The 9,888-nt window shown below is 41.7% G+C and overlaps 1 protein-coding gene across 2 annotated transcripts; it reads right to left on the bottom strand.

Annotated features, from left to right (window-relative positions):
* Window positions 1-6,075, bottom strand: LOC103720714 (triacylglycerol lipase SDP1-like). 2 transcript variants are annotated; one of them, XR_003388216.2, is made up of 5 exons: window positions 5,205-6,075; window positions 2,208-3,074; window positions 1,672-1,815; window positions 255-1,567; window positions 1-183 (listed from the first exon to the last, which is right to left on the bottom strand). XR_003388216.2 is itself a non-coding variant. In XM_039124683.1 (4 exons), exons 1-4 carry the CDS (start codon window positions 5,754-5,756, stop codon window positions 575-577), a joined length of 2,556 nt encoding a protein of 851 aa, XP_038980611.1. In that variant the 5' UTR covers window positions 5,757-6,075; the 3' UTR covers window positions 1-574. The 2 variants fall into 2 exon arrangements, 1 of the variants encoding a protein (XP_038980611.1); XM_039124683.1 differs by having other exon boundaries at window positions 1-1,567.
* Between the last annotated feature and the right edge of the window lie 3,813 nt (window positions 6,076-9,888).

The raw sequence follows: 9,888 nt of genomic DNA, 5'->3' as shown, positions 1-9,888 counted from the left end.
ATGGCCGATTTCTTGTGTTGAAGTCTGACTGCTGCAGAATTGCCTTGGCATTCAGACCAAGCCATCTGTTTTATGTCCTGGAACCCGAAAAGCATCAATTTCATAGCTTGGAGTGGCAGCTGTGAGCTTTGATTCAAGATTCAAAGTGGCACGGCCTCCTCCGTTGGCATTGGAGCACATTGCCTGTAATCAGGAACGCATTGTCATACAGGAAAAGTCAACTGAATCAAAAGCCAGAAAGCCTGATGCCCTACACAGTGACTTCAATTTCACTAATGTGGTAGTCCACAAAATGAGGTTTCTATGTTCTAGAATGTGGAACTTTCAACAATACGTCAGCTGTAAGTAATTATTCTTCTGATGAAGGAAGCAAGGTAACAATATACAACATCAGAAGCTTCACATTCAAAAGAAAATGCAGAATGGTTGGAAGATACAATGTTGCAGGATGCCTTCTTGTTAATAAGCCAATGTCAGCACTTCTAAAAGGAGATGCTGCAACCAAATGTAAAATGTAACCTGATTTTGCACAGGTCAGTGTGAAGTTTAACAAAGAAATATAAATTCTCATCTTTCAACCTTCAGTTATGGGTTGATCAGAAGTAATCAGGTCACAGCAGGAAGCTGATTCCCTGACCGATTGAACTTCATCATCATCAACACTGTCAGAATCAGAACTGGCATCACAACTTTCCATATGTACATTTTCAACATCAACATCATCTGGTGATGACCCTCGGTGCTGTTCCGAGTCGCTGCTCAACTGCGCAAGTAGAACTTCCTTCTTCACAACATTAAACATAATTCCATTATTAATCCTTTCTGCCTGTAACATATCTCCTTCAGAAACCATAATGCTGGTGGAAGCAGCCACAGGAACTCTTTTGCTACCTAGCTCAGAGTCTGTGTTCTCTGAGCTTCTATCAGGGGTTGTTACTCTAGAGTTGCCATGGTAAGCATCCCTGCCAACCATCTGAGTCACCAAGGAGTTGGAGTGGGCTGTTAAAGCATCCGCCTCATCCTCCCTTGACAAAGGCCTGTTGAATTCTGCCTCAAGCTCAAGGCTTTGCACAAAGTTGATGAATTTGTTTGCGGAGGCTGTCCTCATCAGAGGTCCACCACATCTCGTCCAAGAATTTAGGTAATTTAGGTCCATATTATCTGATTCACTATCACTTCCATCATGCACACTTCGTTGGTCACGACTGTCTCTGTTCAGTTGTCCCCCTATGAGGCCAGTTCCTTGGTGGACTGAAGCAGCGGCATCTACAAGACCATCTTCTTCAAGAGACCCTGCTGAGTTCTCTCTTGCAATGCAGTTCCATGAAGGGATCCTCCTCGAAGCATTAAATCTGAAGGTGTTTGTGTGCCCTTGGGAAGCAGCTGCTCTCTCAGCACTTCTCTTTAGTCTACGCATGTGGTTAAGAAGGGCAACACACTCATCCAATGCAAGTTCAATAGCACAATTTGCCTTGATAGCAGAAAGTTTTTCCCAGGTGCATCTCCTACCTTGGTTGGCAGCCTTTTGGAGTTCCACATAAGATGGATTTTGAATAATTTTTGAATACTGATAACAAAGAAGAAAAAACTAAATTGGGTCAACATTAACATAACAGTCTGCATTTTGGAGCTTCAACATAACATCAATAGGAAATGGAAGATGATAGGTACCTGAGCAAGTGTGGCAGGCATAACCACAGTGACATCACCCTCCCAATCTTGAGCAAATAACTTAGCTATTCCTCCCAGCGGAAATCCAAGTTCAAGGATTTGATTGCATCGATGTTTAACCTCCATCTCAGCAAGATGAGCGAGCTAGAATTAAAAAGCAAATTAGTTCAATGATTAAAACAACAAAAGGAAAAAATAATAATATCCCCATGTCTGGAAGGTATGATGCATAGATGGAGGAGCTTAAGAAGATGCAGCAGTTATAACAAAGTTGTTACCCCATAATATGCAGGATGAGAATTCGCTTACATCTTGTGTTTGTTGTAATCAGATGTGGTCATCATCCTTAGAGTATTAAGTGAAAAAGGGTTTATTAGGGGCAGCTTATTTGAAAGGTTTCTATTATTACATTTACTAGTTTATGTACAACATATTACAACTGAATTTTAAAGAAGAAGCAAGGCTTCACTAAGTGATCGTCAAGATAAACGTAGAAAGGACAATTAGAAAAGGGCTTGAAGTCCATGAGATACTACCTTGGCAGCAAAGTTACCCCCAGAAGCTCTCACAAGTTCCTTTAGCCTCAGCAGTGGGACAATGTGTGGATTGGCTTGGCTGACAATGAAATGATTGACATTAAACAACTCCTTCAGTTGCATCATGGGCAAATCACTCTCCAAGCTTCCATCTCTCCATCGGCGAGCTGAATCTCCTGGCACCTGCTCTGGGCCCAGTAAAAAGGGTGCATGGAAAGGGACAATTTCTCCAAATCTATCCTTTGCCATCAGCTCTTGAGCCTCAAAAAGGCCAGGAAATGCACAGGAAGCAGTCACAGCACTCCATATAACAACATGAGGTGATGTCAAATAGTTAAGGCATCGTGGTGGCTCATGCTTTCTAGAAGAACAAACAGTGATACCAAGAATACGACCAGTCAAGTCGTAAGCCTCTTGAAATGTTAGATTGCTTGTAAGATGCCTCAACATCCTTTGCAATTGCCTAATCTCGTGAACTGCCCCATGTATCATAACCCTCTTAACCACTGCAAAGATCCCACCCATCTGGTCAAAAAACTGTAATGAATGCCAAGAATCCTCAAAGAAGCTCTCCAGCTCAGGCCATGATCGTGTTGCCACAATTGCACACATGATGGAACCTACACTAGATCCTGAAATTATCCGAGGAAGAAGCTTATGTTCTACTAAAGTTTTCACCATGCCCACATGGAAAGCTCCTAATGAAGCACCCCCACTTAAGAGTAGCGCTGTCCTACCAAAGGCATGCCTTGTCTCATGCATGAATGCAAGCTTCTCTTCCAAGAGCAGCTCATCGGAATCAGAGTCACATACCATTTTTAGTTGAGTTGAGACCTCATCAATGTACTCCTTAATGAGTTTTGGCACCTGATGATATGACCATATTCAACAAAGTAAAGAATCAGACAGATGCTAGGAAATTTTCCAACTATGTAAATAAGGCAGTAAAAAATTTGAACGGCACTACTTAGATACACATGCATGCACACATTTGCACACATGCACATGCATGCATAAGGCAAAGAGACACAGAAATACACATGCAGATACAATTGCAAATACTTGGAAGCAAGCAGAGACTCACGCAATATAATGTTTAGAGAAGGCATAGGCATCCAGATGCCAACAAGGGCAGGGACGATCCTTTGGAAATACAGGATAAGCCTCATTACTTTTCTAGAAGGTTGATAAATGTAAGATATCAAGAAAACAAACAGCGATGCGGGTATTGTACTTAGATTTGTATATAAAATTAGATATAGTTCACATATTCCACTAGTCCAAGGTGTGTAGATGTTTATGGTTACAGCATAAATACATAACTTATTCAAGGTTTCAAGTGCCAGCCCAAGTTGATCCAAGGCAGCTAGAAGGTACCATGCTAGGCCAATGTCAGCATGATCTGCATGACCTATTAATTCTCTTCTTTTTAATAATTTAATTAAAAGGAAACCCCTTTTTATTCTTTTTTTCTGTCATGGCATGGGATGTGCTGCACTGGCTGGTAGATGGGACACCCAGGGCACCAGAGCCTATATTCTTGATCTTACCACACTAGGTCCCAAATTTAAGTCTACATGAAATGTCACAAAATTCATTTTGTTACTTCTATTTCACTAAAAAAATGTTATGTATACCTTGAAAATGGTTTTTACTTTCTAGTAAGAATATAAAATGGTTTTTACTTTATATGATGGGTTGTCATCACTTAGTAGTTCATTCAATTATTGAATGTTTGGAGCTCCATCAATGGAGTATGTTGAGCAGTTCAGTGAGGAGCTACCGAAGTCAGAACTGTGCCTCCTTGTCTAAAAAAGCTCCTTGCTTTTGCAAAAGGCGTCGAAGGTACAAGAAGAGTATGGAACAAAAGGTGTTTGGTCATAGAAGAACAGAACAAAAGAGTTGGTTTAGAAAAGGGGTTACTTATATTAGCAAGGAGCCAAACAGTCCTATCTCAGCTGGTTGGCTCATTTCTCCTGAGGGCTTGCTCTTGGCACAGGTCTATGGTTCAAACTTTGGTGGTGGCACATTATCGCTATATTGCTTGAAAAAAATAATGTTTTCAAGGAGAAGACAAAAGTGGGATGAATTGGGGGGGTGAATTTATTCTAACTAAGAGAAAAGACGACGTATGTCGGAGATTTTATTTTTGGAGCAAATATGTGGGAGGGAAGTTAAAGGGAGGATGCCAAAAGACTATGTTAAAGATTTTTTATGGAAGAGGTGCCAAGGGAATTTTGAGAGGGTGAAAAAGAGAAAGAAAGGTTCTTGAGAGCATCAAAATAGAGCTATGAGTAACGATATTATATATTATAAATTAGCGACATGCTGAGAGAACAGGGCAACAATTCCCATCAATGTGATTTAAAATGCTACCACTTCACAAATTGTGCAAAAATTGAAACCATAGCATGGAGAGTAAGGAACTGGGAAAATTTTTTGCCTTATACCCAAGATTTGCCGTCTCAGTACCGGACTCGTACCGGTGCTGCACTAGCCTAGTGTTGGTACAGTATGGTATAGATTTTTTTTTGGCATACAGAATATCAGTACGCCACCCTAAATCAAAAGGCTTTTAATGGTTTTCAGACCTCTTAACATGTTGTATCAATCAAGATAGGAATTAGAGGTATCAAAGTTGAGATGGGAGATGTAGATGATCTGAGAGCAGAGTTTAGCCAAACACATATATAGCCAGATATAATTTCTGGTTACGACAACCAATGAATAAGATCAGAAAGGACCGAAATATCCACTCTAGGGTTTAACATTCTATAGACTAGCATCTCGATGGATCTAGCTGTCAATGTGGATGGTTCTGAAATTTACTGCTGGCAGCAAATTTCCAGCAAAGACATGCGATCAACAGCAGATTTCCGGCAAGGCATTTCCGCAACAAGTTACATCAATTTGTCATATCCATCGGAGATCGAAAGCAAGATATAAAAGTAATTCCAATTCGTTTGCAGATCAAGTGGTTACTCAAAGGATTACTACCTGAAGTCTGCCCTTATGGAGCGCAGGGTTGCACATGTTGCCCAAATTCCTGAGTAAATCTGCACGCATACAGAACACTATGTCCCTCAACGATCCCTCCTGCCGCCGGTGCCGGAGTTCCTGCAGCTTGTTCCTCACCAACTCCTCGTCGTACAGATCGGCCTCGTTCATCCTCGGCGTCTCCTTGTCGAGCATCTTGGCCGCGTGCGCCCACTCCTCGTAGGTCAGCGCGCTGCGCATCATGTTCCGCCAGAACTTCCGGCGGTACGCCGACTCCGCCCGCGACCGCACGTTGGTGCACCTTCTCAACAGGAAGGCCATCGCGGTCACCATCACGAGAATCCCCTGCGGATTCTTTGGGTGAAACCAGGAGATCGCCGCGAGGACGGCGTCCCGCAGCCGGCGAAAGGCGGCGCGGAGGAAGAGCAAGATTTGCTTCCGGAGGCTGGAAATCGAGCTGCAGAAGAGTATTCGGAAGGCGATCGTCCGGCCGACGATCGACGACGGACCGATGGCGAACGCGTCCACGCTCGCTTCATTGGTGATATCCATTGCCGAAATTGGAATAGATTGTTAGGAAGAGGAAGGAGCTGCTTCTTTATATTCTCTGTGCTCGGTAAAATGTTTTCAATCTTGGATCGAGGAATTGCTATAATTGCAGGAGATGAGATGGCTCCGGGGATCGTGGGAGAGAGAGAGAGAGAGAGAGAGAGAGAGAGAGACAGAGAGGAGAGGATAAGCGAGAAAGGGGGAAGGGATAAGGGAGAGTAGGATCCGACGTAATCGGAAGTCAGTCGCGGGGGATGGGACAAAGGAGGCAGCAATATAACTGAAAACGTCGGCGCCTCCGCCGCTCGCCGAAGAATGGGAAAAAAATAAAAAATAAAAAAAAACAAGTATGGGTCAGCGATGGAGGAGAAAAGGATATGGATCTTCTGTGGTGGTTGACTGAATCCAAGATGTGGATAGATACAGGAATGACCATCCTCTTATTAGAAAGACTCGCAGAATAGTTATAGAGATGGGTGGGTTGGCTGTTCATGTATTTCGGGAGGCGAACAAGGCAGCAGACTGGGTCGCCTCCTACATCGCTAGGCACATCGGAGACTTCTTATGGACATTTGCAGGAGAGATTCCCTCTCCTTTGTACTCTTTACTTTCTCGTGACTGGGCAGGATGTACTCAAGTTAGAGCTATATAAACTGTTGTATTTACCAAAAAAAAGAGGATATGGACGACTTAGCTTTCGGCTCTCGGCGGCGGCCAGGCCGCGGCCTACCTGACCAGCCTTGAGCCAGCTCGAGCCCGTTTTCGGTCCTAACGAGAAACGAATATATTGGAGATCTTAGGTGCTTGACGCTGTCCTGAACTTCTGCTGCCATAGAAGTAAAAATAAATTAGTATGAATCTATTTTCGTATTCGAAACTATTAAAATATACATAGAAATTTGAGCATTCGACTAACATCCCTACCGATATTAGTAAATATATATATATATATATATAGATAAATATCTAATTTTATATATATATATATATATTTATAGATATTAGTAAATATCTAATTATATTTGTAATTTTATTTAATTTTATATAGTATCTGGAACCTCAATTGTAATAGTAGAGGTTCCACCAATCCTATATTTTCTATAATTTGGACACACGTACTCAAAAAGGTTCAATAGGCAGTCTTCTCTTACGTATGCCTTTACCTCAACGGCCAGGGCGTACAACTCTAGGCTACGACTAAGTAGGAGTTGTTGATGATCATTTTAATCGGGTCATACTCATCAATCTTTAGGTGTGACCGTGCCGCCATGAGATACTACCAATTGATGGAGGTAACAAAGTCCTCATTTTCCCTGGTCTTCTCATTTGTTAGAACAGACATGGACGGTCGGTAAAGGATTTGATGGCTGTAATGTTTCTTGAAAGCATATGCAATAGAGAAGTGTCTATGGAGCTTATAGTCTTTGGAGGCTGTGAAACCACAACAATGCATCACTCCCTAAGAATTTCTAGAACAAGTAGATCACTGAAGGCTCATTATCCATAAAAGAGCTGAGCATCAGTAAGAAAAGCATTTCCCTGATCACTAGCTCGAAGAGCTGGATTGTCTATAGATCTTCATGGAGAAGGCCCATAGAGCACCCTCAAGATTAGGTCTTTAACTCCATCATCCTGCCAATGGAAATTAGAATTACCAGTTGCATGCATGCAAACTTTTTCATCCTCCATGTGTCCAAGCATCACAATTTTAGTTTGTTGTCTCACTAATTAGATGTCTTTCAGGTTTTGATCTTTCCTCTTAGGTAAAAATAGGCTCCTAGGGTAAGGCTGAAATCTTCGAGTCAACTAGCGTAACACTCTTCTAGCATGAATACTGAGTAAGTAGTATGATCCCTGCCCTAAACACCGAGTTGAATCCAATAGTGAATGCTTGAAAAATTAAAGTCCAAATGAATTCAAAAAACCCAATTCTTAGTTCGTCTCCACCAACAAGAAGCCTATACTTGATCTTTAGCTTCTAGTATGCAAGATTTGATCTTTAGATTTCAACAGTGAATGCTTGCCTTAGATTGAGCCTGATCCTAGCCTGTCTCGGCACATAATTGACACCCATCTCTCAAAAGCGTCATAAATTAACCAGACAACAGTATGCTTGCAAAAGTCAATCCAATATTGGCTTGATTCACAACCACCAGCCATCAATGTATAATCCAACCTATACAGGATAGGACTAAGGCTGCAAATGGGTCGGGTTGACCCATGACCCGACCTGATCCGACCTGCTTAGATCCGATTTGACCTATTTTGAAGGATCTGTGGGGTCGAGTCGGGTTCTAAAATTCGACCAGTTTTATTTTCGGGACCGTGTTTGGGTTTTCTGCATTCTAACTTGACCCGACCCGATCTCTTTTAAATTTGAGCAATTTTGGGTTTCCAACCCTATGATTCGACTCGACTTGACCTGATCTGAACTCGGTAAACCATTTGGACCCACGAACCATTTGTGTAATTAAAATTTACTATGAAATTATATTTTTCTTCTGCTACCTTGGTTAATTTTATATACTATAAGTTTGAATACAACCTTTTATTTTGTTTGTGCAAGAATTTTTTTGTGAGAATTTTATATATTTCCCCTCCCAACCTTTTAGGGTGGCAACTGATATTGATACTATGAGGACCCGTGCGAGCGTGTATTTAGTCCCACATCGGTTATTCGCTGAGTAGATCTTGGGTACTTATACAGGATCAAGGAACCCAAACAATACCTTCCGGCTAGCCATTCTGGGTGAGATCCTAGGTTGTTACAAATGGTGTCAGAGCAGACCTGGCCCATAACTTATGTGGACTAGGGGACACTGCAGCACGGATTTGAACCCCTAGCCTGACGAGGACGTCAGGGCTTGAATGAAGGAGTATGTGAGGACCCGTGTGGGCGTGTATTTAGTCCCACATCAGTTATTCGCTGGATAGATCTTAGGTATTTATACAGGATCAAGGAACCCAAACAATACCTTCCGGCTAGCCATTTTGAGTGAGATCCTAGGTTGTTACAGATACATGCTTCTTCCCTGAGTGATCCTTGTGCCTGTTCTTTTGACTCCGACATTTCAGTCCAATTATCACTTTAATCATATATAAATAATGAAAAAGACTATTCTGCTTATCATGCTCAATGATTTGCAAATTATTTCGATAGCAAATTACATCTTTCAATGCTATGGTTGGCCCCCTATCTTTTTCGGTGAAGTTTTCTAGAGATCCATCAGTCAACATACCAGATAATCAAACATCTAACTAGTAAAAAATCAATCTTTTTTCCTTTCTGATAGTATGTGTTCAATTTTGAACCTGCCTATGAGATAGTATTATTTAGTTTTTCTGATCCTCATTACTATTAGAAGAAAAAGAAGCACGCTCACTCTGATTATCTGTTAATAATATCTATTTCCTGAGTTGGGCTTTTTTCTCCTTATGAAATAATGGGAGGTCAAGCCTTAGAGATGCATTCTACAAGAGCATTACTATTGAAGTGCTTGACCCTAAAGAGTTTCTGGCATCAATGGACTTGCCGACGGAGCACAAGATCCTTGACCTTAAAAACTGGATTGAAGCATCAATTGTAATTTGGAAGAGGAAGATGCACAATAACAGTAGCAAGTCATCTTGGGGTTCTACTATTAGCTTAGAGAAGAGGGAGCAGTTTGAAGAGAGAGCAGAAATCTGGACCTGACCCGGACTATCCTGAACTCAAATTTTTTGGGTTGGAACCGGATTATGCATGAATCTGACCCAACCCGAATACTCTGTTGAGTCAAAAATTGTAGCCATGGACCCAACCTGACCCGGTCCGATCGTCTATTAGGTTGAGTCTTGGTCCAACATTAGGATCCGAACAAAAAATCTGGTTGAGTCAAGGTCACTTATGATCCAGTCCTACCCGACCCATTTGCACCCTTAGATGGGACTGACTTGTTGAATCAATGTGATGCAAGGAAAGCTGGTGATTAAGGACCGGAACTCTCCAATTTAACTATGAATTAGAGAGGATTGCAATTCAATAACCTTTAACCAAACAGGACACAAACTTATCTTGGAATTTAACATTCTCGTAATGATGATCATTCCATTTTGATAAACTTCATTGGTAGTCATTGGTAGGTTGCTACTCTGT

This window comes from Phoenix dactylifera, chromosome 3, assembly GCF_009389715.1.
Source record: "Phoenix dactylifera cultivar Barhee BC4 chromosome 3, palm_55x_up_171113_PBpolish2nd_filt_p, whole genome shotgun sequence".
NCBI classification, from domain to species: domain Eukaryota; kingdom Viridiplantae; phylum Streptophyta; class Magnoliopsida; order Arecales; family Arecaceae; genus Phoenix; species Phoenix dactylifera.
This window is presented reverse-complemented; position numbering and strand designations above follow the sequence as displayed.

What these genes read in the sequence shown, in the direction of transcription:
- LOC103720714 (XM_039124683.1), bottom strand. Translation starts at nt 5,756, where the DNA reads ATGGATATCACCAATGAAGCGAGCGTGGACGCGTTCGCCATCGGTCCG. An exon ending in GGGGTAACTTTGCTGCCAAG is followed by an intron (nt 1,816 to 2,207) that starts GTAGTATCTCAT and finishes TTTTAATTCTAG; the next exon opens with CTCGCTCATCTTGCTGAGAT. An exon ending in TGCCTGCCACACTTGCTCAG is followed by an intron (nt 1,568 to 1,671) that starts GTACCTATCATC and finishes CTTTGTTATCAG; the next exon opens with TATTCAAAAATTATTCAAAA.